A 27790-nucleotide genomic window follows, 5' to 3' on the forward strand; every position below is an offset into this window, starting at 1 on the left:
TTTTATTTTCTAATAAGACTAAATTTATTCAATACCCTAGTAAAAGTTTTGATTATATGTATCCAACAGTATAAAAAGTACAAAACAGATCTGTAGATTTCTAATATATTAATACAAAGTGCATGACTACATACAGTACATCCTACAGGCAAAGAGGTGGAAGGGGAAAAAGAAGACTGTGGTTGAGTTCCAGTAATAAATAAATAAATACAGAAGTAGAGATGATCCATATTATAGTATATTCTACCACCAATACTGCAGCCAAAATGTACAAAAAAAAAAAAACCATTTCGAAAGAACTCAGGAGGAAGATGATAATGGCTGGGACTCTTGACATACACCTCAAAGGCATTGGGAGAGCCGACCCAACTCACTGCGTAGTCTGTGCATACGGTGGCTTGTAGTTTTCTCCAAAAGGAAGAAATATAAAATTTTAAGTTTAGATTAAGAACTATAAAACTATAGGGTGCCCATAAAAAGTGGCTCACTCCTTATTGTTATTTATACTATCCAATCTTTAAAATCCAGTTTTAAAAATAAGCACTGAGTCATGTTACTATAAGGCAGGCAAACAATCCTCCCTCACTATGAAAACTCTGAACTGGTGATCTACTCTTCCTGAACTTTTAGAAAAGAGGCAATGAGAGTACTTTGGTTTGGGTTCAAGTAAGAGGCTTTTTAATAAAGATTTTAGAACTGAAGAGCTCCACATTCAGGGTGTATCTTCTAACACATCTCAACGTTCAGAAAGCCTGACTACAAGAAGCCAAACCAAAACCAACCCACTCAGCATTAACACACACCTCTTTCCTTTGAGCAGAATTTTACTTTAATATAGAGTGAAAAAAAACCCCAAAACCCAACAGGTTAAAACAACTCAAACACCCACTCTACAGAGATAAAACCTTCACAAAGGTCAACTGAAGTAATCCAGAGCTAAAACTGAATTGTGCAGATTTTCAGTGAAGTCACCAGTCATGTAACACAAACAAAAGTCAATTATTTACACACTCAGCAAGCCCTCTAAGAAATGTGCCCCAAGAAGCATTAACCTTTTGTGTGTGTGCCATCCTGAAGACTTGCACATTCTACTCTTCAGATAATTTAATTTTTAATAGAGTGTGTTCTCTACCATATGGTAATGCTTTGGTACTATTCATACAGGATTGCTTATCCAAAAGACTTGACATTTCCCCAAGAGGAGCTTTCATTCTGCCTTAGAAGTTTCATATAAATTAAAATCTTTATCAAATATCAATATGGAGGAAGGTGACAACATATACAGTCAAGTTACTTCTGTCTATTTAGAAGGTACTCCTTCAAAGTATTTGTACCAGAGAGCTTAGTCTGGCCTGCTTAATATTCAGTAGTACAGGTTTCAATCATCAGAACCTTGGCAAGACCTTAATCTTTCAAAATTATTAACAACTCCCTCTAGGGGCAAGTCCATGTTACTGAGTTATGACAAATTTATTATCATGAAGGAAAATAAGTATAACCAGCCATCTTAAAAAATGCCCCAACCACTGCTTCTCAATATAGAAAGACTAGAACTACATACGTTTATCATACAACAAATCCCATCTCTGTCCCCTGAAATTCCCCTAGTTTCATTCATTAGAAGGGGATTAAACAAACAAAAAAAAGACTTAAAGAGCACTTTACAGCAGCATTCAGCTTTCCTATGAAATACTCAGCATCTTAAATATTATGTACACTTTTTTCTTTTAGTAAGCTAGACACTGGCGTCAGAGTTTATGGAACCGGAGGAAAAATAACCCATTCGAAACTATTCTAGAAATTGTCTTTTGGCAGAAGAGCGGGTATCCGAGTTACAAATAGGAGGGTCGTTTTGTTGCTTTGTTTCCTTTCCAACATTTCAATCTCGCGTTGATCCCCTTCTACATACACCTCAGTCACCACTCCTGAGGGGGCAGGGGCAGAGGCTCGGGGCGCTGCTCCTCCGGCTTCTCGGCGGCTGCTTTCTTGTTGCTGCAGCAAGGCTTGAAGAGATGTGTGTCAATGAGGACTTCCCCAAAACGGCCTTTATAGATAATCCCACAACATATTTTCTGTCTAAAAGAAAAAAATGGAGAAATATATTAATAAGGCAGAAAAATAGGAATACAAAAAAACAAAGAAAATCGACTCGTCATTATGGGTAACCAGTACAACATAATCAAAAGGTTCTACTTCCACCACCTCATCGCATCACAAATGGCAGGGCTCCCGGAGTGGGCCCAATCAGCCAGGCCATGGGGAGGGCCCAGGTCCCTAAAGCCCACACTGGAGTCTTCTCAAACACTAAGGGGGAAGAAGACATCCTGAAGAGACAGCAGTCAGTTTCAGAGGCTGCCCCTAAAGCTATAAACTGTTTCTTCCCAGGGCAGCCCAGTGGCGCAGCAGTTAAGTTCGCACGGTCTGCTTCTTGGTGGCCCGGGCTTCGCCGGTTCGGATCCTGGATGCGGACACGGCACCACTTGGCAAGCCATGCAGTGGTAGGCATCCCACATATAAAGTAGAGGAGGATGGGCATGGATGTTAGCTCAGGGCCAGTCTTCCTCAGTAAAAAGAGGAGGATTGGCAGCAGTTAGCTCAGTGCTAATCTTCCTAAATAAATAATAAACTGTTTCTTCCCAAAATCACCAACTCTGAAGAAAAACAGGCTGATACAGCTGCTGGTTTTGTTTTAATTAAATACTGAGTAGATAAAATATATATATACATATATTGTCAAATATGCATAAAGGCATAAAAAATGACAAAAAACACCTACAGATCACATATTCTAAGGAAAAAAATTATCATGTCTTACGAACTACCCCTGTATGGCCCTCTCTAATTTTACCATATGTTTGCATCCCTACACATATTGCTTTAGTTATCTCATATATATACACACAAAATCAGATATATATAGAAACATATATAAAATCATATTGTAATGCTGCAACTTTTTTGCTCAACATTAATTTAGATTCATACATATTGTTAGATAGAGATTTCATTTTAACTTAGTATTCTACCATGTGATTATTTCATAATTTATTTATCCACTCTCCTTTTGATGGGACAATTTTTGCTATTAACAACATGCTGTACACATCAGTTCCTATGTCTAAAGGTTTTTTCCAGGCTATGTTGCTGGGGTGTAGGAATGGGAACACAGTCAACTTTACTTGAAAATGTCAATTATTTAGCAATGTGGTTCCCTTCTATTCCTATTTTGCTAAAGGTTTTATTTTAAACCTTCAAGGAGTGTTCAAATTTATCAAACATCTTCAGTGTACCACTAAGATGTTACGTAATTTTTACCCCCTCCTTGAGAAACTATCGATGTGGCAAATTCCATTAGCTGATTTTCTAATGTTTAAACCAATCTTACATCCCTACAATAAATGTAATCTGGTCATGATATACTGTTTTGGTGTCAAAGTTATGTTAGCCTCATAAAATTCTTGAGGTCTCTGCCCTATTTTATCCATAATCTGGAAAAGCCAGTGCAAGATTAGAACCATCTGTTTCTGGAATGTTTGGTAGAACTTGACTATCTGGGCCTGGAATTTTTTGAAGGAAAACTTTTGATGACTGAATCAATTTTTTTTTTTCCTGAGGAAGATTTGCCCTGAGCTAACATCTGTGCCAATACTCCTCTGTTTTGTACGTGAGCGCCACCACAGCATGGCAGCCGATGAGTGGTATAGGTCCACACCCAGGAACCAAACCTGGGCCGCCAAAGTGGAGCGCACAGAACTTAACCATTAGGCCATGGGGCCAGCCCCTTTTGATTACTGACTCAGTTTCTTTATGAGACCATTCAGGTTTTCTATTTCTTGAGACAGTTTTGGTAAACCGTCTTTTTCTACTACGGTGTCCACTTCACCTCTATGTTCAAATTTACTAGCATATGGTTGTTTATAGTACCTATTGTCTTTTAAATATCTGCTTTCTCTATGGCTAAGTGTCCCTTTTCTTTCCTAAGATGCTTACGTGTAGCATCTTTTTCTTGATCCACTTTATCTCTAGACATTTTTTTGGTCAGGTCTTCTTCAAGAACCACTCAGCTTTACCGATCCTATCCACTGCCTACTGGTTTTCTATTCCACTTACTTCCAGTCGTATCTTTTGGATTTCCTTGTGTCTACTTTTCTTTATATTGGGCTTCATTAATTTTTAAACTGGCTACATATCACTTCGTTTATTTTTAGTCTTTCTTTTCTAAGAAGCATTGAAGGCAATTAACTTTTCCTCTATCTACCTCTTTAACTTCATACCACATGTTTCGATTTGCGGTATTTTTCAGCTACAAAGATTCTCTAATTTATATTATACTTTCTTCTTGGACCCGTGGTTTCTTAATTTACAAACATACGGAGGTTTTCTATTATCATGTTGTTTTGCTAGGTTTATTTTTAAATTCTCTACTCTTCCCTTCTCTCTGGAGGTTTTACACTTTTTTATTCTTTTAGTGGTTACATTGTTAATTAACAAAATTCTACCGTTATTCAATATATTTATTCTCACAATGCAAAGGATACCAGGACACTTTACCTACCACTTCTATTTCCTTGACTTATGTTATTGTTGTCATGTAATTCTTTCTTTTTTTTTTAACTCCCACAAGTATTGTCATTTTAAGCAGTTAGTGTTTGTTTAAATTTGCCTAAATATTTGCTACTTTATTTATCATTCCCAGAATTTTAATCTGGGATCTCTTTTTTCTGCCTGTAGAATTTTCATTTATTGGAGTCAGCTTGGCAGCAAACTCTCAATTTTTTTTTCTAGTCTTAAGCCCTCGTTCACAAAAGATATTTTTGCTACATATATATAATGCTAGGTCGAGAGTTATTATCTCTTGGCCCACAGAAGATATTAATCTATTGTTTTCTGGCTTCCTTTGTTCACGGTGAGAACTCAGCTTTGGGTGTTTGTTGTTCCTCTGAAAATAATCTTTATTTTCTCACTGCTTCAAGATCTATTTTGTCTTTTTGTTTGTAGTTTCAGTATGAAGTGTCTGTGGGTGAATTTTCTTCACCCATGAGATAACTGCTTATTATCTTGCTTTTTAATTTGTTATTCTTCCTGAATCTGTGAACTAGAAAATCCTTAACCACTTTCCCTTTGAAATTTTTCTTTTTTCTCCTACCTCTTTTTTGACTCCGAGGGTCCTACATTTACTTAGAATTTAACCTCTGATTATTCCTTATTAACCACTTATTAATGCCATTTTAAAGTCTAGCCCTCTTACTTTTTTTCAGTGAGAGAGTTGGTCTGAATGACTACCTAGTCTACTCCATTATAGGAAATTTAGGTTCTCTAACATGATTTTTATTTTGAATCAATTTTAATAGGAAAAGCAGACAAGATCTCAACTCTCAGCTCAATTTTTGCTTAATCCACCTCCAACCATGTGTGCTACCAGCTGTTTGCCAAATGCCATTTAATTGCTAAGGAAGTGGGAACCCATTGCCTGTAATTAAGAAGGTTTGCTGGTTAGAGAGACATTTTTCTGTTGCTTTTACCTTTTCCAGTATGTGAGATCTAAAAAGGAAAAAACTGGTGTTCTGTTAGAGCCAGAAGCCATCTCTGTATCAGAGCCATCATCTGACTGGTTACTGTAACAAGGAGACTGAGCGGGGGAGGCACTTGAGGTGGTACTGTGAGCATCAGAATCTGCAAGAAAGACAAGAGAAAAAAATGTATATTTTCATTATATGCAACTGCAACCAAGCCTCAGCATAAAAGACTGTGAATGAGTTAGGAAAAAGAAGAAAAGAATTTATTTCCTATTCACTATTGTTATCTGAAGACATCTGTACTAAAGTGCTTCTAAAAGAAAATGAGGACTTAGGCTTCCAGGAAGACAAGAGCAGACATATTGTCCCCACTCTTCCTGCTTCAAGAAGCACAACTAAAAACCCTGGACATTACATATAAAACAAACCTAAAGACTCTGAAAGTTGGCAACAGCTAGGGAGCTCAAAACCCAAGGAAGGACGTGGTGGTGAGTCCCTCAGTTTTTATGGGTTTTCTTTTTGCCTCATAAATCCCAGTCTTGGAGCTCAAGAAGCCAGCAACTGAGAAATGCCAATGGGTGCAGATGATAAAAAAAAAATTTAAAAAAAGAAAAAGCCAACAAAAGTCTGTTCTCTCTAACCAAAGGACCAGGAAAGGAGCAGCCTAGCAAGACAGGAAACTTTTATTAGACAATAACCACTCTAGTCCAGCCAAACACCAGGAAAAAAACAGGCCCTCACCCCAGCAAAGGCCAAGTGGGGAGCCTAGACTGCCATTCTATGAGGCTGCCCCAGCACTTCCGCCACGGTGGTGTCAGAGTAAGCCTACCGAAGAGTCAGGAATTTCACCATGGCCCACCAGGAACGAGAGCACCCCCACCATATGGGAGCCTTAACTCCTACCCAGCAGCAACATGTCAATGGAGGGTGGGTGGGGAACCTGATTTTCAACACCACCCGGTAGTAACAAGGTAGTGCCCCTCCCCCACTTCCTCTGCTGGAGGGGTGTCAAAAAAGCCAGTTAGAATAGAAGGTTTAAATAAGATCCTGAGTCTCATAATATAATTTAAAAATGTCTAGGTTTCAACCAAAAATCTCATCATATCCAGAACCAGGAAGATCCCAAACTGTATGCAAAGGATTAACACCAAGATGACAGAGATGTTAGAATTATCTTACCAAGATTTTAAAGTAAGCCATGATAAAAATGCTTCAACAAGCCATTTTGAACACGCTTGAAACAAATGAAAACACAGTCTCAGCAAAAAGGTCGGGTAAAAAAATAATAAAAAGTATCCAGAAGAACCAAGTGGAACTGAAATTCGAACTGAAAAAATACAATAAATGAAATCAAAAGCTCAGTGCAGTGGACGGGCTCAACAGCAGAATAGAGGGGACAGAGGAAACAGTCAGTGAACTGGAAGAAAGAACAACAGAAATTACCCAACCTGAACAACAGAGAGAAAACAAACGAACAGAGCCTTAGAGACCTGGGGGACCAAACAAAAACCTACATTCGTGTCATTGCAGTCCTGGAAGGAGAGGAGAGAGGGCGGAGGTGAAAATGTACTCAAAGAAACATAATGGCTGAAAACTTGCCAAATTTGGCAGGAGACATAAACCTGTAGATTCAACAAGCTAAGCAAACCCCAGACAGGACTTACTCAAAGAAATCAATGCTAAGACACATCATAATTAAACTTCTGTAAACTAAAGACAAAGAAAAAAATCTTGAAAGCAACCAAAGAAAAATGACATCTTACCCATAAAGGGAAAACAGCAGATTCTGATTTAATAAGGAATAAAAGCAATTTCGTCGAATACAAGCTAAACATGATTTAGCACTTTTGTCCTCAGAAGACTTCATATAAATTTACAAGCCAGAAAAGAAATCTTTTGGTGGATAGACACTGCGCTGTAAGGCTATTATATTGCTATTCCACAGAGACAGCAACATCACAAATAGGAGTTGAGCCTAATATACATCTTGCTTTTAGCTAAAGACTGTCCCCCACCCCAGGATAGGTGGAGAGAGCAATCCTCCAATTCAAAAAACCAATCAAATATTTACTATCTACCAGACATCAAATCCTCTGTCATATCCTGCATGAGAGGGAACAGACTAAAGAAAATGTTTTTGCATAGAGCTCACAAGTGTTTTGTATTAACAAAAGTTAAAATCGGGTGCTGGCCTGTGGCTGAGTGGTTAAGTTCTCGCGCTCTGCTTCCAGGGCCCGGGGTTTTGCTGGTTCAGATCCTGGGCGCAGACATGGCACCGCTCGTCAAGCCAGGCTGAGGCGGCATCCCACATGCCACAACTAGAAGAACCCACAACTAAAATATACAACTATGTACCAGGGGGCTTTGGGGAGAAAAAGGAAAAATAAAATCTTTTAAAAAAAAAAAGTTAAAATCGAATAAAATTAGTTATCTAAAACAAAGAGAGCACCATTAGTGTTTTTAATATGTTCATTTACTTCTAATATATGAATAGCTTAACTTCATAAAAAACAAACAAAATCCTCACGAGCAGCAGGCTTTAAATGTTTAAAAGACTGCCCAAATAATTAACGGCAGGAGCAGTCAGCTCTATGCTGCTGAAGAAAACTCACGAACCTAGAAAGTGCTTAATAAAATCTATGAGCCATTTGAAATTGCAGTTATTTGACCATTTTCTGCCTATAAAAATGACAATTCCATATGGTTTAACCTGATACTTGGGGTACAACTATCTATATACAAATGCAGTTAGGAAGAAAAACTCTCCTGTAGAATGTAGGTCTGGAAAATCCTTTCAAGAACTGTAATTCTTAAAATCTTAAAAATTAGGTAGGATTTGGACAGGCACAAAGGATAATTAGATAGCATGGGGCAGGTAGGGACAACGAGCAGAGTCGTGGAAGCAGAACGCACTATGTACACGAAGGGAACTGACTCAGCCCGAATATTCTTTGCCTAAAATAGGACCTCCAAAGACTTGCTAGGGATTTTCAACTTTATTCTAGAGCAACCAGAAATCATTGCAGATCTTAGGAAGAAGCAGGACAAAAACAGCTAACATTTATATAGGAATGCTTTGTTTTGTTTTACAAAACCCCTTTTGACTTGATTATCCCCATTTCTCTGATTAGGAAATTGTGGTTAAATATTAAGTGACACAAGGGTCACATATTTCTAAGTGTCAAGGACTGTAACTCAAATCCAGATCTTCAAGCCCCAGGTTCACTGCCTTTCTAGAACACCACAAAGGAAGGAATGTCTCAGCAAGAGGGATAAAGGCACGTGCTGGACGCAGGGAAACCATCAAGTGGGTGATGGATAAAAATTCAAGTCTCTCAAAACTGTGAAGTTACACACAGGTGCTAGCTATTCACAATGCACCTGGGAAAACCCTTGTTTCACTCTGAGCCTCCAAAACCCACACTCCTTTTCAAAGGGACTTATTTTCAGTCTCCAACCCCTCCACAGCACAGCTTTATCATAAAAATCTAAAATTACACTGGATATATTCCCTTAGGTAAGGCAAAAGTTAGTCAGCTATCACTTTCCCTATAATTAAAGGGAGGAGCTAAGAATAAACATATGAATAATCAATTCCTCTAACCTTCAAGTGGTAGAACAAAATTACTATTTCCCAAATATTCATTAAAATACCTAGTGAGAATGGAGGGTAGAGTTAACGTTAGTCTTTTTTTACCCCTTAGTGATAGCTGATTAAGAAAGGAACATGTATAATTAAAATACACACATATTTGATGTTACCTAAATATTTTACTGTAAATGTATTCAAATATTTTAGCCAAAGATTAACTAACTATGGACTCTGGTAACACCCATTTACTCGACAGCACAAAGTCAGTAGCAGATCTGGAAGGACTTCAGAGTCCTGGGGAATTGGTTATCCCACCCCAGAGAACAGGGTGGTATTGTAGAAAGAGCACCGGGCTTTGAAGTTAGACAAACCAGAGGTCAAATTCATCTCTACCACTTACTAAGTGACCTGGGTCACGGTTAAATCACCATGCCGTACTTCCTATCCTAATCTCAAAAATAGAAATCATTGAGATAATTATGTATGTAAAGTGCTTGGTACATAGACCAAAATGCTCAAGAAGTGATGATCGTGCTCCTTCCTTCCTCACTCCACCTGATCAGTAAATTTAACTGTCTTTTTCCATTATTCTAAAAAAGGCACTGATAATATTCTAATGGGATCCTACAACTTTTTTTTTTCTTTTTTTAATCCTGAAAACTCCAAAACAGGTCCACAACCCATATCTACAATTCTGAAAAAACGACCAGATTTGGCCACAAAATCTGGCCTAACCTGAACTACAATTAGGTAGCCAACCCTGACAGCCTATTAAGAGTTTATTTATTCCACCTATGTGAATTTTCCTACATTTTTGCTGCAGAAATAGTAACGTGTTTGATTCAACAGTGCTGCCTCAGAGCCCCCCAGGGGTGATGCAAATGTAACATAACATTAGAGGCACTGCATTTCCTTTTCAAAATCTGGACTCTAAAGTCCCAAATACAGAAGGACCACTACAGACGTCCTCCTCCCCAACAATGACTTCCTATAAGAGTATATGAACCTGACATTAATTTGTCGTTACTTTCCTGTTCATCACCCAACACCCACCACCCCCAACCCCGGAAGTCCTGATGCTAGCTTTACTGTAATATGTGACTTACGATTCCTCAAGTTACATTCCAGAAAACCTGGGCTTTGGTCTCAGGTGGTCCACTAATTATTTACCTTTCTGCATATCTCCAGGCCTCAATTTCTTATGCATAAAAATCAAGTGAACAAGACCGAAAAAAATCCAGCTTCTAGAAAATTAAGATGTCAATAAAGAGAGCAGAGTGGTCTCAGCATAACTTGAAGAAGTAGCTAGCTAGGGAAGGTACTTTTATGACATTAAAATCAAAGAGACAGTTCCAAGATTTCATAGAAATAAAATATCTCTACCAAGCCAACACTGCCTTCTAACACGCCTTAAAAAAAAAAAAAAAAAAGAAAAGATCCATCCACACCATATGGCAGCCCCAGACAAAAATAAAAACAAAACAACTCTCCTCAAGTACTCATGTTTCAATATCAAACTTACTGTGACGTTTAAATTCCTTCTGTAGTTTACTGATCTGGTTGCTTTTTATCCTGTTTCCAGACAGAGTTTTCACTTTCTTTGGTTTCAATGTAGTCTTTAGACTGGGTCCTGCTCTTGCATCTACCACCTGGAAGAAAATACTGAATATTTAATACCTTTTAAAAAATGACACCTCTGTATTCCCCTTTGGTTCAGATGAATGCCTATTGGAAGGAGTCAAATCTGAGAACCACAGTTGTCTACTCAGTGTTGGAGAGCTCATGAGCACTTTTCATCACCACACAGTATTAAAGAATAAGTAGTTATCTAGTGGGGTTTTTTTTCCTTTGAAGTAGGTAATAGCGGGAGTCTGCTGGACAAAAAATTTAAAGAGATTTATACATGGTGAGAACGACTCAAGTAGGTAAAGAAAAATCAAGCCTAACTACTAACATTTCTACAGCATGACATCTGGCAGTTTACAAAAAGCTTTTACATACTTTTACCTTCACCACAAAGCAGTAAGGGAACTATTTTTGCTACTCCAATTTTAGGGTGAAGGAAAACAAGAGAAATTATCTATTTTGCCTCATTCACTAAGCTAGAAAATGGGCAAGGGTCAAGGTGCGGAAGGGGACAAGACTCAGATCAAGGTTTTCAGACCTATGCTTTATGTTCTTTTCACTACACACGCTTAATCCCCGAGGTCAGTTATTGATGACAATGGCATGTTCTCCCACAGTCCAGCATGGCCATTGGTCTAGCCCAGTATGGTGCCAGTTGTTAAGCATTCATTCACATGTACTATTTGCAGACTTCTACCCTTCTACAAAAAGGTTGTTATCACCTTCAAAATCACAATTTGAATCTCCTCCAGATAAGCTACTAATAAAAAGAAAAACTCACTTTTTTGTAAGTTAACAGACCCACAAAACCTATCATAATAATGTAACCTTGTCACCAAAGGACAGTGTAAGGCTACTGTAGGAAAAAAAGTAAAGAATAAACACCTGCCTGTTTAAAAACAAATACTTGGTATAAATGTCATAAATCTTCTAACAGCTAGCATACAGAAGAATTAAATAAAACTTAACAGTGTTGTTCTGGTCTTGGAATATTTTATGAAGAATTCTAGCGACATTTTAAAATGAAAGGGCACACAGAACGCACATTCACGTACCAGTTTGATCTCAACTAGATTTACATATAGAGAATAACAGTAGCTTCCATCTAATTGACCAATTACCATGTGTTACATTTTATATGTACCATCTTGCTCCGTTTTCACGACAGCTCTATGAGATAGCTGTTATCTTTGCACTTTATGAATAAATCTAACTTGCCCAAGGTTCACAACCAGTAAGTGGTGAAGGCAGGATTCAAACCCAGTTCTGATTCTAAGACTATGTGCTCATTAGTACCAACATAAGTTAGGATAAATGTCATCCTAAAAAGGATGGAAAAACGATCCACATCTAACTGACTCTAGGAATTTCTGGGTTAAACCTAAAAGTATGTGAAATGTACACTGTGAATCTCCAAAATGGGTATGTTGGATACCGCCTTGGGAAAATGCCACACCAAGCTATTTTGCTTTCCAAACACGCTAAAATGTTAAGTGATTCTATCTGAGCACAACTAGTGTTTTTCCTTACTCTTTTCAGACTTTTCCACCCTAGGGACATATTACTTCCTAAATTAGGGGGGAAACTAATGTTACTCTAAATATAATCGAGAAAGACGAAAGATAAACTAACATGATTCCAGTTTTTTTTCGATCCTGCTGGCAATTTCTTCCATCTTTTCACGAGCAGCACACAGGCATTGCAGATGTCTCCTGAGCGAGTCTCATGCAACCTGATAAGAAAACAATCAAACCTTTATTAGCCTCCTCTACATTAAAGAATTGATGCAAGTACATTTCTCTCAGAAAAAAATTCTCCATTTATAGTTTATAGATGCTATTTTTAATCATCCTGGATGATCCCGTTTCACTATTTCTGTAGTATATTTCAGAAATACAATTAACTTCTAGAGCTAATGAATCAGTTTTAGGTACTTCAATTTGGTCATTTTAAAATAAAGAATGTTTTTAAAATTGAATAGTAAAATTTACAACCTAGAGGAGATCTCGTTCACCATGTTTTAAACAACGCTGTCCAATTAATCTTTCTTGAAATGTGTAGATACTTCACAAGGAACAAAGTGCCACCCTTTAAGTAAAATAATGTGCCATGATATTCTAGCTGCACAACAAACAGAGACACTAATTTTAAAAAAATGATTATATCTGCATAAGAGGGGAAAAAATCTATAGGACTAGTTGCCAAGCCGTTTTTTAATTGTATCTCTAAGGAACTTTCACTTACTACATTTTTTCTGTATTATAAATACATACAGATAAAACACTGATAATATTTATTATGTATACAATTGGAAATGAAGACATTACGAGAAAAATGTAATTTAAAAAGGCAATGTTGGTTGAGACCCTTTTTGACAACCTTCAAAGTAACTACGAAGCCCAGGATTAAAAATATATGATCAACAAATGTTTTGATAAAGTGGTGAAATTAATTTCTAACATGGGAAATGGTTCAACGTTAAGTATTTTGTTTTATCCAACTATTTGTTGGCACCTTGCTTGGAAATATTTCCCTATGCTGTGATCTTTTTCACTCTAAGCACGGTACAAACATCAGATGATCTTACCCAAAGCAGCTCTGGAAGTCCTTTTCATAGCGTTTACTATCAGTGAATCGAGAACTGGAGGACTTCGCTCTGCAAATACAGCAGCCCTCTATACTTCGGTACATCTTTGGCTTGTGAAAACCAAACATCTTTTCTTCTGGGCAATAGTCTGTAAAGCCAAGGGAATTGACACGGCTTTGTGAGAGCTATAACAAGAAACCATTAGAGAGAGCTCTCTGCTCCACCCCGCCCCCGGCAACGCGGTATTACAGGACCAAGCCAGACGGGAGAGCTCTGAAGAAGGCCTCCTGGACGCACCTCCATTGCTGGCACGAGCACGCCAAGTGTAGAGGAGACACAGAACACCTCAACTATTTAACAAGGCCTCTCCCCACCTCCCCCTACCCTCCTGGCAAACACTCCTTCTAAAACCGGGGTGGAGGGAGGCACTTTTTAAAAATCAAGTTCTTAAGCAGAAAATATAACAAACTCTCCTCACAATGCTACAAAATGATGAGAATCATGCACAGTGAAGGACACACCCTAAAATGTAATCTAAAGCACTCCCTTTTATTTTGCACCTTTGCATTAATGTGATTCCCCTCTGGGGAAGTTACGTGCATTTACCATGACCACTATTTGATACTAAGCACACAAGTAGCTCAATATGGACCTACTTTGCCCTATGGGAGATTGGAGGGGATTTCTTCTGTGATAAATGGGAAGTTCTAAAGCAGGCAAGTCGGCCCTGAACTGAAACTACAGAAAGGAGGATGTAAAATTCACAAAAATCCAGGGTTAGAATTTAAGAATTATAATTTCATAAATCTTTAAGACAAATTAAGAACGAGCTCATGTTGCCTGCCCACTGGTCTGCCCCTCAGTCGTTAGAGGTTTCTGGAGCTCTTCCATGAGGCTTCTGTGCCTGAGAGCAGGAACACTGGGAGGTAGATGTCTAAGAAATGTAGAGTGAGATAAACTGTGATGCTTGTGATCAAAAAAAAAAAAAAAAAAAACAACTCGACATCAAGCAAGGAAGCTCAAGGGCTAGATGTAGCAAAAATGTAGCAGGCAGTAGGAAGTCTGCACCTTAAAAGTAATTTAGAATATCGAAACTAAGGGTCAGCTTCACCAGAACATCTGGACCAAGAGAGGTGATGAAAAGGCAATTATTATAGAAACTAAACCCCAATGGCCAAATCCAGAGGGAGGGGTGTGTGTGTGTGTGTAAGGGTCTAACTACAAATTATCACAAAGGCATTATATAAAGCATCAATAAGAGAAAATTATTAATACCAGTTAGATTTGTGCCCCTAGTTTTAGAAGTTAAAATCATAGATAACCATCCGTTTAAAGTTCTTTCAGAAACACACTCAAATCTATGAGTAAAACAAAAACTTCAATATTTGTCTTGGGATGCTCTCTTGCCTGACCCCATTCCATTCCAGTTCTGGCTAGGCTGCCAGAGCAAGTATTTATGAGCAAGTTACTCAGAGAAATAACCAACTAGTCAGGCTTTGTGTGTGTTTGAGATTGAGATATCCTGAAATATAGACAGAGGATTTACATTACAATTTGTTTTTAAAAAGATTTTATTAGCAAATAATTAGCTCAATAGTGAAGCTTTCCTTTTAAACAGGGGCTATTGTTCATCAAGTGTTTTTCTTTAATGTTTTGTTGGTGAGGGAGGCGAGCACAGGGAGATGGGGTGGGGCGGAAAGCCACTGATGCATTTCGATCATTTAGTCTAAACTAACAGTTACTCCAATTTAAGAATTGTTAAAACAGGAAAACAAAATATTCTTAATTGATTAAGTTAATTATTTTCGTTAAATGAAATACCTGGGAATTTGATTTTTTTGAGAAGAAGAAGAGGAAGTTACTCTATATATAGCAGGAAAAGGTACAGTGAGGCCCGTGAAATGAGGCAGACTTTTTCAATCTAATGACAACAGAAAAGAAAATGGCCTCCTAAAGCAAATGGTCATGTGTTGCTGTGGAAAAAACAATGTCAAATGACACAGGAGCATAGAAACTTTAAAGAAAAAAGTGCTAAGAAAGTGGAAGTTATTGCTTTAATTTGTATATTCCTGTTTGGAGGCAAAAATGTAATATAACCCTTTCCAGTCCTTGCACCAACCTGTGGGCTCTCCCCTAACAGTCTCCAGGACCAAGAAGAAGGTCAAAAGTCCACAGTTCCTCTTACAGCCGCCAGCTTCACCAATAGCTCTAGAAAACTCCAGCCTCCCTTCTCAGCAAGGACAAAGGAAGCAGAGCAAGAAAGGCCAGTTCGTTCCATTAATACACAGCCCAAATCCTATTACAACAGATAGATTCCTATCTCTACCCTCACAATCCCCTTCTCTTCCCCCAAACAGACATGCCATCAAACTATATGGCATTCAGATCATCTCCAAGATATGAACTACACTCAGTGAGGCTGGATTTGACGAAGAAGCCAGTTTGTGCCAACTATCAGGCTGGCAAGCTGTTAAGGAAGGCTTGGGCTAGAGGCTTTCCTTTTCATCAGCAGCTATTGTGTACGATCCTTTTCTATTGCTGGGGATCTCGGCAAAACCTACCCAGCAGTCCCCACAAGATGTTCCTTTCTGCGGTCTGAGGAATATTCTTAGACATCAGGGAAAATAAAATAGCCTGATGTCGTCTGATTGATAATCCTTTACATAGCTCTGTGTCCTTGTGTTTGTCCTGACAAAATTTTTCTGCCTAAACATCTGCGAGGGATCGACCTCCCAGGGTTCGTTCTCTTCCAAGGCAGGGCTAAAGGCAGTAAGGTGGCAGACACTTGTCCTGACGCAGCACACAAGTAGTGCATGGACGTTTTAAGGGATGATTACTTAATAACCTATTACACCTTTTCTGAGCTTATTCTCACCTTGAGAGGCACCCGGGAATCTGCAGCGAATACACGAATACACGGGGGCTTCATTTGGGGCTTTGTTTACAGTTAAGCATGGCTGGTGTTTAACCATGTGGCGCTCTGGGGAGCCCACAGATTAACGTGAAGTATTTTCACAAAATATATAGACCCATTCATGTTAAAAAAAAAAAAAAAAAGGCAGCAAAAAGCCTACTTAATCTCCGGAGGGAAACTAAGGACAAAACATCTCTGAAACCAAGTTACTTTATATATTTGAGAAGGTGGTGGGTGGGCGTGGCACAACTTAATTTTAAACTTGGAATTTCTGTTATGTCAACAAACCTGATGATTCTTTAGAATACTTCTTGCGTAGTCCCGCATTTGTGCAATATTAAATGATTCCTCCAGAACGATCTATTTTGTTTGTTCAAATGACACTGTCAGCTATTAAACTATTTGGGACTTTTGCATCTACTCTCATAGGTATCACCTCACTCAGCACTATGTTTTAATAGAAGGAAGCAAATACCAGCTGCTTCCCAATCGATGAATAGTTACAGATGAGAGCGGATCCCATACTATCTCACCGTTAAGCATATGTTTGGGGAAACCAGAAGAAAAGCAAGCCTTGAGATAAAGCCAAAAACCAGGAAAGACCTAAAATGCTGATTAAAAGCTCATTTGTCTTCTAAAATTAGATAGTGGTGATGGTTGCAAAACTCTGTAAATACACTAAAAGCCATCATATAGTACACTTTAAAAGAGTGAATTTTTTTTTCTTGAGGAAGATTAGCTCTGAGCTAACATCCTCTGCCAATCCTCCTCTTTTTGCTGAGGAAGATTGGCCCTGAGCTAACATCCATGCCCATCCTCCTTTATTTTATATGTGGGACGCCTGCCACAGCATGGCTTGACAAGCGATGCATAGACCCACACCCAGATTCAAACTAGCGAACCCTGGGCTGCAGAAGCAGAGCGTGTAAACTTAACTGCTGCACGACTGAGCTGGCCCCAAAAGAGTGAATTTTATGGTATGTGAATTATATCTCAGTAAGCTTGTTTTTAAAAATAAAAATAGGCTGTTAGGAGTTCTACTGTCTTTATTCATCATTGTATCCTAAGCATCTAGAATAGAATAGTAGGTACCCAATAAATGTGTTGATTAAACTTCTTTAAAAAGCTGTCATTTGTATAGCACTTCACGTTTTATAAAGCACTTTGACATTATTTCTTTGGCTACTGTCAGCCAGATAGCCACAAATTTTTAAAATACTATTAACAGTTAAAGACAATCCATCATGCTAAAATTACTTTTCTATTCAATTTAATTCAATCTTCTGAAGTTAAAAACATTAAAGTTAATACCTAAATCAGCAAAAGCCATGAGAAATAATTATATGAACAAAATGTCATAACACAGACAATAAAAAGTGAATGTTTAACAATTAATTCTACATATTTGTTTTGATTGATTTGTTGGGTTTCTTCTACTTTAAAGCTGTAAATTTCATATAAATCTAATGATCAACTTAATGAAAGGACGGAGAATGCAACCTTAGTGTTGAGACAAGAAAAGGGAGAGGAAACCATTGTATCCCAAAGATACTAAGGGCCAATTCTAATCTACCCTAATGAGATTATGAAGCCAAAGACCAGAGACTGATGTCTTATTTTACACTTAATTCAACACACATAAGGTAAGTTTACCGGCTGCAATACAATACAAATGGGAAAGAAAAGGAATCTTCACAGCAACAGCCGATACTGAAGGGACGCTCTTTAAGAAAAGTGTTCTGATAAATAATTCTAAGCTTACAGAAGATCTCTCATAAGTTTTAACAATACCAAATACTTGCTTTTTAAGCTCCAACCAGGAAACAGTATGAAAAATAGTGAAATGCAAATTTTAGAGGTTTTAGTACCCTTTTAATAGGAATTAGGAGAGAGAGAGGTGAAGAACTTAATTCTGCTGAGTTTTTTCTTGCCTTTTAAATCTTATAAGGGTGTTAATTTACCATTTGGGGAAAATGCAGAGGGCTCCTATTATGATAAATCCAACAGCTCTGAGGCTCACCTTAGCTGGTGCGCTCTGAAGCACACCAAGACTTCCCCAACTCCACTTTCTAGATTCCTTCTGGGTATATTCAAAAGTAAGTTTCAAAACTCAAAATGCCACTGGATGGACTAGATAGAGGACAACTGGGAGAGAAGTAAGTATGCCAAGGGTGATAAATCAACTTTATAGTTAACTTCATGACTTGTCCACACCATCCTGGGAGCGAAAATTCTGATATGCACAAATTAGGGGTATAACCTCCCAAATTAAAGCATTCCTAAATTAAAGTGTTCTTAGTTTTCAACAGATGAAAACCCTACAGCTTCTAATCATCACTTTTTCTCTCTAAAAATCAACTGACCTAGACCTTTAAAAAAAGTACACAAGATATTGGAAGTAACCTGCATGCCCATGGATTCTCAGGCTGGTTAAACTGCAGTGCCTTTACACTACAGAATTACCGTCTCAGCCCTTAAAAAGAATGCAGTAGATCTGCAACATGTGCAGAGAGGGAACTATTCAAGATATCTACCTTGTTTTGTGAAATAAGCAAGCTGAATAATAGTTATACAGTATAATCCCATAGTATGTTTTTAAAATGAGAACTTAAATACAGAAAGTGGCTTTTAAAAGATTTTTAAAAACTAGTAACTAATGGTTGCCGCTAGTAACTAGAGGGGTGCAAGAATGAAGGAAGCTTAACTTTCACTTTCCTCCCTTTTATATCTTTTTTTTTTAACCAAGAGCACCACGCCCCAAAACCTTACTTACCATCACACACCTTGACTTAACTAAAGAGAATCTGAAAAAACCCAGAGAGTTTAAACAAACTGCCTCAAAGACATACCGATGGAGAGATATACAGTAGGAAATATACTCACAGGAGAGAGTACGGAACACACTAGCAAGATCAGAACAGACAGAGAGCAGAATGGGAAGGAAACTGCAGAGGAGAGAAGCAAAAGATTTCTAAAGTGGGAAGGAAGCATCGGTGAACAATGACAAAAGGAACCAGGCAACCAGAGACAACTCTGAAGTGAAGGAGATGCATTTCTTTAGAGCTGAACTTTAAATGACAGGATGATAGGAAAGGAAGAGAAATAAACATGAAAAAACACTTGTGATCAAGAGCAGTGAGCAACCCTGTGTTGCTGTAATTGGTAATGCCACCCTTGACACCATTTCAGTCCACGGTATGCTATCTTTAATCACATATAAGTACAGGATCCAGCACACAGTAACGGCGTAACTGGAGCAACGCTCTTCACAAAGGGTCAAATAGGACAGCAGTGTTTTGTGTTCTCCCGCTGCTAGGCCACTTGGTTGCAGTATTCCCCAACAATGAAACGTGTTTTATCAGCCCTTAAGGAAAGCCATGGAGCAGTTAGACAGTATTATTTCCTCTTACCTGCTTCTAGATACCAGCCCACATCCCAGCACATAAGGTTCTGAATTGACTCTACTTAGTCTCTTTTTAAGGGACAAATTTAAACTTGCCTGGAGGAAAACTGAGAAAGGGGTGGTGGATCCTACTTGTTTGCCAATAGCTTCTCCAAATATGCTGAGAAATTATATGGTAAAGTATTTATAACTGCGGCTGCCTATGGAATGAATCCACACTTAGCAGAAGAGGCTAGAACTCATCCTACAGGAAAGGGATCAAACTCAGAAATAAGTTTTCATTTCCCATTTAATTATTGGGATATAATTACATAGAACTACATAAAGTATACAATTTGATGAACTCAAGGAACTATACAAAAATTAAGAGTACATATTGCATGTTTCCATTTGTATATAATTTAAGAACACAAGAATTTACTTTGTTACGCAATTCTTAAAAATGTAAGCTGAGCCTCAGTTTCCTATTTCTGAAGGTAATGTGAGGTAATAAACATGATTTCATATAAAAAACGTAATAAGTCTTCAGCTGAAACAGCGCAGGTTAAAAATAACTATCACAAACCCAGGTCTCTGAGTTTTACATAGTGAAAAAAAATACTGGGTATGCCAATTCCAGATTCCAGTGGATAACAAAGTCGTAAAGGTTGGGGAGATAGTATTTATTTGCTTTTAAGGGATTATTAGCAGTTAGGAAATGTAACTACTGAGAGTCTGGTGAAAAAGACACTGTAATGAGTCAAATTGGAGTCTATTTCTGCTTCTGTCTTTACAACTGAATAGGGAAGTCACTTCTAATTTTATTTGCCCCTCTGTAACATTAGGGTAAAATCTCACTTCTACTTTCCAGGGATGCTGTGAAGCAAGAGTATGAAAATATCAGTGTATGTACACCATTTATTTCCTTGAATTTATAAGACTTGCACATTATAGAAACATAAACTCCATCTGTCTCAGGGCATGTCCAACAAATTAAAATGAGGGTAGAATCCTGATTTCGGAAAGTTTTCTTTTAAGCTTGGGTCTGTGTGAAAAGAGGAACTTAACCTTTTCAGGGAGACTTTAAGGTCATGAAACTGGGCCACATTCCTTTCTGTGGAAATGTTCTCCCATTTTCAAGCTTGACAACAATGTTCCGAAAGGGAGTATGGGAGCAGACACCTGGTCTAAGCCAAACCTCAGCAAAGTTCCTTAAGATCTCTGACCCTTCCATGTTCTCATCTATAAAATAAGGATAAATCCCAACTCTCCTGAATATCAGTAAAGCGCCAACACAAGGACTGGCAGTCCTAACATTTAAATGCCCTAAAATGATTATATAATCTTCTCTTCCAAACATGCTTTTCCTGTATTCACCTATCTTTGGTTATCACCCATACAATCACATAAAGAGTCTGGAAGTCAACTGGGCTCTCCTTTCTCATCCTCCACCTGGTCCCCACCACGTCCATGATGAAGTCCTTGGAGATTCTGCTTCTTCCTTCACTTCTCTGGTTCACGGCCCTTCCACCCCTGCTGTCTGGTGGTCCCTCACCATGGTTCTGGAACCCCTGTCGGGGCCTCATAACTGGCTTCCCTGCATCCTTCAACAGGTACTATCTTCCTACAGTTCAAATATTAATTATCTCTTCCAAGGTACCAATACTGGCTTCAGGATAATATCTAAACTCCTTGGCAAGAAATTCAAAGCTTTTCAGGATCTGGTCCTGCCTACCAGCTGCTCCCAACTTGGAATTCTGATATTCCAGGAGTGTCAAACTAACTTTAATAACTAGCCACATCTCTACTCAGGCTGCCATTTCTGAGATGGTTTCTCCTCCATCTCCTGAACCTGGGAAATTCTTTAAGTATTATTTCTTTTTACAAAACCGTTCCATACCTTTATTAGAACCCCTAACATACAGGATTTCACATACTTGTTCACTGTCCTATCTCTTCTACTCAGTGGTAAACTGCTGCAGGGCAGGAACTAAATCTTATACTACAACCAGGTGCTGACTGTACATGGGACAGAGAAACAGGTGGAATTTGCTAACTATCCAAAGAGTGGGGTAGCCAAAACAGATCTGAAGAGTGTATTTAAGGGCATGGAATGGGAAACGGTCTGGACAATAAAGATGTGTATTAAAAAACTGATGTTTTGAATGGAGTCATTTCCTTTAAAATTTAGTCTATAGACTTCTGTAGGAAAAAAATTGTGAGGTTTAAAGATTTCCAGGAAATGTAAACCAAATGAGTGGTTTTAATTAGAGAAGATTAATAGTGAACAATTCAATGCTTTCATAACAATTGGTAGGAAAAATATTTCTTGCTTATTTCAAGCAGGCCTGTGGGGAGGAAGGGGAGATTAGGAGAGCAGTGTGGGGAGAAATGAATCTCAAAATGAGAGCTACTTAAACTCAGCATACATTAACATCACCAAATTAAAATAACATTAAGCTAAATCAAACTTATAATAGGTAGAAACAACTAAATATAAAGCTAGAAGCGAACTATTTTAGTTCAATTGCAACTTTTGTATTTGAATATGTAATAGCAAATGTGCCTGTGACTTCTATATTTCTGGTGCAAAAAGAAAAACTCCCTTGCTGGAAACAAACCCCCTTCTTATGAACTAGATGCATTTCCAGATCATCTCCATAATACAGGAAACCTTCGTTGCAGATGCAATTAAAAGAGAAATTGGAGAACCAAAAGACAACAAAGTATTTTCAATTTAGAACCCCCAGAGTCAAAACTAAATGTGGAAAATCCTGGATGCTCTTGTGGACAAAGAAATCAGGAAGAAAGAAAATGGCATTTTCTAGATTTCCACAGGACTTTTTGGTGTAAAATTGCTGAATCAGAATTGGATAGGTAACCAGAGTTGAAGACAGTGTCTTCCCAGAACCAGTTTCTGAAGGTGGGGGAGGGCAAAGACACTCATTCTTTCCATTCAACATTCACTGAATATTTCCTCCAGCAAGGCAACTGATCCAGGCCTCAGTTTTGTCTTCTGTAAAATGTCTACTTCCCAAAGTTGTGAGGACAAAGCAGCCAATATTTACCAAGCACATTACTTGCTTAATTATTTACAACCCTATGAACTGGGTATTATTATTGCTCTTTTGCAAATGAGAAAACGAGCCCACAAAGTGACTTAAGATGATCCCAGCTTTGAACTTAGGCATTTTAACCCCAGAGATTTCTGAACTAACCTCGTGCCTCCACAAACGTGTTCCCTTCCTTCTTAGCCAATTCTATTCCTTGCATCTTTAAGGAGAAAAGAAAATGTTTTATTTTTAAAGCAACCTACTCTGTGCCTGGCATGGTAAATTAATTTGTCCTCATAACAGCTTGGGAAGTTGGTTTAGATTTCAAATAAGCCTAAGCTTTCCCCAGTGAAAAACTTATTTTACATGGAAAATCATTCTCAGATTGCTTTCCTGACATAAATCTGCCTGAGTTTGAGCGCCACCAGCCAGGTTTTCCCAGGGCCTGATTACAACTCTGGGAAAAAATGGACCATCCACGTTCCAGATCTACAGAATTAAGAATAGACTGCAACAGCAACAGCAGCCTGGAAGGCTGCTGCCCACCAAGGTTCTAGAATATACTACCTATTGAACTTTTCATCTCCAACCTCCCTCAAAAGCAATGCAAAAAGGGAAGGCAGCAGAGAACTTGTTTGCCTCTCTCCCACTCTCAACTCCCCTTGATAAACCACACCTCCGTGGCACAGATCACCGGATATTTCAAACAAAAACCATTAAGCTCTATATATGAAATTTGAATTTTCCCAGGATATTGAAATTCTAGCCATAACTTGACTATAAAATACTAATTCAGAAAAACAAATCAAAGAACCTCACGGTATACTTGCAAAGCACCTCATATGCATTTTAAACACACGACCCAGAGAGGGAAACAAGTGTCCAAAGGGAAGCCATAAAGTTATTAAATCCAAAGTTTTCCATTTTCTTGACACGTTGTTTCTATTCACTTCAGAAATGTACTGTTACTAATATTGGTTGCCTTTAGGTATTTGTAATTTGGTCGAACAAAATTTGACAGAAATGTGTTTAACAACAAAACAATGAAAAGCACAAAACAGATTTCAATTTGCATGAAGTTTTTCGTGTGTGTGGGCTCGGCATCTAGGGATATTATTTTTCTGTAATGACCACTTTTAGATTCTAACCCTTAAACATGATCCAAACGCAGGAGAAATCGAGAAAGCAGCAACAGACACAGTGCCGCTTATCGGATGTCTAGACTGCAGGCAAACCCCAAATACCAAAGAAGCATCCATGTGTCAAACCAGCATAATTTTTGAGCTATGCCTGGGGCCACATACCAAAAAAAAAAAGTTAGCTTGAAAAACTCTAAGAGGGGTAATCAGAAGGTCAAGCCCAGTTCACAGGAACTAAGAAGAAGCTAGCAAGGATAGCTAGCCATTACCTGTGTCATCCCTTCCAGCAGCTTCCTCCCAGCCCCCAGAGAAATCTCAAAGAAAGGCCCAACTCCCTTTGCGCTAGCTTCTTCAAGGTCATCCCAAGATAACGCAGCGAACAATCACCAAACACGGAGCCAGGCGTACCTTTAGGGCCAAGAAAGTCTCCCCCTTCCCCAAATCATTATATAAATACTTTAAATGCCATCGGGCTTTTCTCCAACTCCACCAGAACCAAACTCCCAGCCTTTAACTTAATTTAGATGGAGCAACTAATAAACGTGTTCGGTTTTGCAACATAAATTATTAAAAGGCTTTTCAAGCCTGGCAAACTCTAGTTGAAAAACAGGTGCTTTAAGGGTACTTTTAATGACAAGGTCAAATTCATTTTTTTTAATTATTAAAAGAAAAAGAGGGGGTAAAGTTTTCTTAACCTTCCTCAGGACAACGTGAGGAGCGGGGGGAAAGGACTGCTGGGGTGAAACTGTCTTGCCTAGGGTCCACGTTTGGCTAAACAGTAATTCCCAGCCTTACAGTGCCTGCAGTCAGCGAAGGTTAGAGCGAGAAAATAAAAACAAAGAAACCTACGAGGGTCCTAGTTGCCAGCACCAACTCTGCACTGCCCTACCACCCCCAGAAACCACCCCCCCCAACCAAAACAAACCTTGCCCCTCCCGATCCCCCCTCCCACACGTCAACACAAAGAAAACAGCAGCACGCACAATTCGGCCACAGTCCTCGCTTCCCTTTGTAGGACAACAGGGAGCCCCGAAACTTCCCCAGCGTGGTTTCTCGGGTGTCGTCGGGGCTGAGTCCCCTGAACGTCCGGGCCACGGCTCGGCGGCGGGGGGACAAGGGGGATCGCCGTCCTCGCCGGTTTCCCCGAAAGCAGCAAAATGCCTCCCCCGGCCTCGCACGGCCCTCGGGGCCCTCCGAGCTGCGCTTCCCCCCCGGGCACGCGGTGACGGCCGAGAAGGGAGGCAAGGAGGCAGCAGCTCGGAATGCTCCCGGGGCGTGTGTTGGTAAAGAAAATAACTTGGATCGGGGAGAAAGTTGCGGCGGAGGGCCGCTGGCGGGGCGCGGGCGCTGAGCCGCGGCCCCGGCGCCGCCTCCCTCACCTGCGCCGGAACAACGGGCCCCGCGCCCGCCCGCCCGGCGCCTCCCGCAGGCCGCGCCTCCCGCACGCCGCGCTGCCGGGGCTTGTTCCTCCTCATGGCTTTGCCCTGACGTAATTCAAACATGGCAACAGTTCGACTTCAAAGGCGAAGCCACAGACCTCCCAGACGCAGGCTCCGGGCCGCGGCTAACGGGCCGCGAACTCGGGGCCACGCTCGCCCGGGCCCTCGGCGATCGCGGCCGCCGGCGCTCGAGCAGCATCGCCGGGGCCCCCAGCCCGCCGCCCCCTCGGCCGCCCGGCCGGCCGCCCGGAGCGCGGAAGCACGCCGCCGCCCCTCGCCGCAGCATGGCACCTCACCCAGGAGCGCCGCCAAAGTTTCCCCGCGAGGGGCCGAGGGACAAAAGCCCCTCCCGAAACTCGCCCGAACTTCGGGGGGCCCAGCCGCCCGGCCCTCCGCCCCGAGCGCCGGCGGGGCCCGCACGGGCACATGCGGCTCTTTGTTTTCTGTCCAGCCGGGCGCTGCCTACGTGCAGCATCAGGGATGTCGGATCGTTTCTCAGGGGCGAGACCCTGGGCGGTCCCCCCCACCCCGGGGAAGGGTTCGGCCCCCGCGCCCCGGGAGCCCGTCCTCCCGTCCTCCCCTCCGCGGCAGGCCCAATTCATCCAAGTTTTGCAATGTCCTTGATGAGAAACGCCCCGATGACCCGCCCCGCACCAGCGGAGAGTTGGCGACTTTCACTCTGCTTTTTAAACTGGCAAGACGCCATCATCGGCAAATCACATTGTCCTGCCGGCCGGCCGCCCCGACAGCGGCCGCAGCGCACGGCTGCCCCAGACCCGGACGCCCAGACAGCCCTCCGACGAGCAGCAGGGTCGCAGCCCCAAGCACGTGGTCTGTCATGTTCCGCACAAAAAGCAGTGCTCTGCGGAGTTGTCTCACTCCTTCCGCGCAGACAACGCCGCTGCCTCCATCCCCGAGTCAACTTGGCTCCGACTGGCCATCTTAAGCCGCACACGCTCGCCCTAGAAATCCCCGACCGCGGCGCCCACATCTACGCTACAGGTGAAGAAATTGCGAGCAAAACTTGAGGCTCCGCAGACACCTCGGCCCCCAACGCTGTTGGGCGCGGTCCAGGGGGAAGAGGCGTCTGCGAGCCGGGGCCGTTTCCGAGCGGCCGCGTGTTGCTCTCATTGTCGCATCCGCATCCCCCCCGGAGTTGGGCAGACAACGCCACGCCGCGTGCACTCCGGCAAAGCCCAGCGCGGACCCCCGAGGCCGATTTAAACCCCCGCCCGCCCGCCAGCTCGCAAGTAGACGGCAACTTAGTTTTCGAGCGAATGGCGTTTATTGTCCACCCGTATCCAAACGCGCAGGGGCTGCAAGAAACTCCACCACGAGGTGCAACAACGGCGCCGACCACTCCCGGGGCGCGCGCCCACGCGGATGCACCGACCCGGGGCCCCTCCGCAATTGCCAGCAAGTCCTTTTCTCCCGGGCCTTTCGGCCACCGGGCTCCTTTTCGCCAGAGAACACTGCGGCTGAGAAAAGTCATTGTCACCTTCAACGTGGATCCCTCAACTCCAGCGACTCCTCACTCATTTCCAGGCGCCACTCACTTCCCCCACCCGAGACTTTCGGTTTGCCTCCACGACCCTCCCCAATTAAAAAAGACACGCTAAACCTGCGTATACAAAAGAATCCGGGGTCTGAGGATCACGAAAACAGCGCTCCCAGCAATGCCACCTCCAAGACAAAACTTCCTGTGTGTGTATGTGTGTGTGGAAGCACTGGGGGAGGTGGGTGAGGTGAAAAGAGAAAAAAAAACCCACTCCAATCAAAGCCTCGGGAGACAGTTTTGCACCAGAGTCATGGTTAGAGTCACTCACCTTCCCAAAGCAGCCGTCCCACGCGCAAGAACGTTCCCGAGGCCAACCCCCCCCTCCAATCGCTCCCTCCTCCTCAACTGCCTTGTCTAGAAAGATTGTCTCCTGCAGTTCTGCAGTTGCTACCGCTGGCCGGGAAGGTGTAGATTCCGCTTTCCCTCTGCGCACGCGCGGCTCCCGGTACAAAATTCTCGTGAATCGAACTTATTTGCATACGGGCGCGCGCGCGTCGAGGGCTGGGAGGGGAGAAGGCCCGGCGGCCGCGCGCGCTCCCGGGGCCTCTATTGTCCTTTTAAGGGGAGAAGCGCCGCGGCGCGGGAAACGCGGCGGCCACAGGGAAACGGGGGCGGGGACTGCTTACTACGGCTGACGTCACGTAAACAAACGCCCCCTGGCTGGAGGCCGCGGCGGAGAGGGAGTGGCGGGATGCGAAAGACGGAAAGGTTAGCCGCCGAGCCAGAACGCTGGGCTGCGTGGCGTGCTGTCCACCCTGAAGTTCTCAGGGCGCACCCTTTCGCGTTGAGAACACACTTTTGAAAGCTGTTTTCTGCAAAATTCTCACACCTGTGCCCAGTTTCTGGCCTGAGGTGACAGGCGAAGTGGTCTTGCAAGCACCCAGACTGAATTTATATGTGTGCCACGTTTCCTAAATTTTGCTTTTGAAGCTTTTTTTCTTAAATCCTCTGGGGCCAGCAGAGGTTTATTTTTCGTGCCGCTTT

At 41.3% G+C, this 27790-nt stretch overlaps 1 protein-coding gene across 5 annotated transcripts; it reads right to left on the minus strand.

Moving 5' to 3' along the window:
- SINHCAF (SIN3-HDAC complex associated factor) lies at positions 1–27337 on the minus strand. 5 transcript variants are annotated; one of them, XM_001503058.6, is made up of 6 exons: positions 27075–27337; positions 13322–13469; positions 12367–12466; positions 10631–10757; positions 5523–5673; positions 1–2076 (listed from the first exon to the last, which is right to left on the minus strand). In XM_001503058.6, the coding sequence occupies exons 2-6, from the start codon at positions 13447–13449 to the stop codon at positions 1917–1919; spliced, it is 666 nt and encodes a 221-aa protein (XP_001503108.1). In that variant the 5' UTR covers positions 13450–13469; positions 27075–27337; the 3' UTR covers positions 1–1916. The 5 variants fall into 5 exon arrangements, with proteins under 5 accessions (XP_001503108.1, XP_070127307.1, XP_023499093.1 ...); XM_070271206.1 differs by lacking the exon at positions 27075–27337 and adding an exon at positions 26870–26956; XM_023643325.2 differs by lacking the exon at positions 27075–27337 and adding an exon at positions 25545–25848.
- Positions 27338–27790: the final 453 nt, after the last annotated feature.

Source organism: Equus caballus, chromosome 6 (assembly GCF_041296265.1).
Source record: "Equus caballus isolate H_3958 breed thoroughbred chromosome 6, TB-T2T, whole genome shotgun sequence".
Lineage (NCBI taxonomy): Eukaryota > Metazoa > Chordata > Mammalia > Perissodactyla > Equidae > Equus > Equus caballus.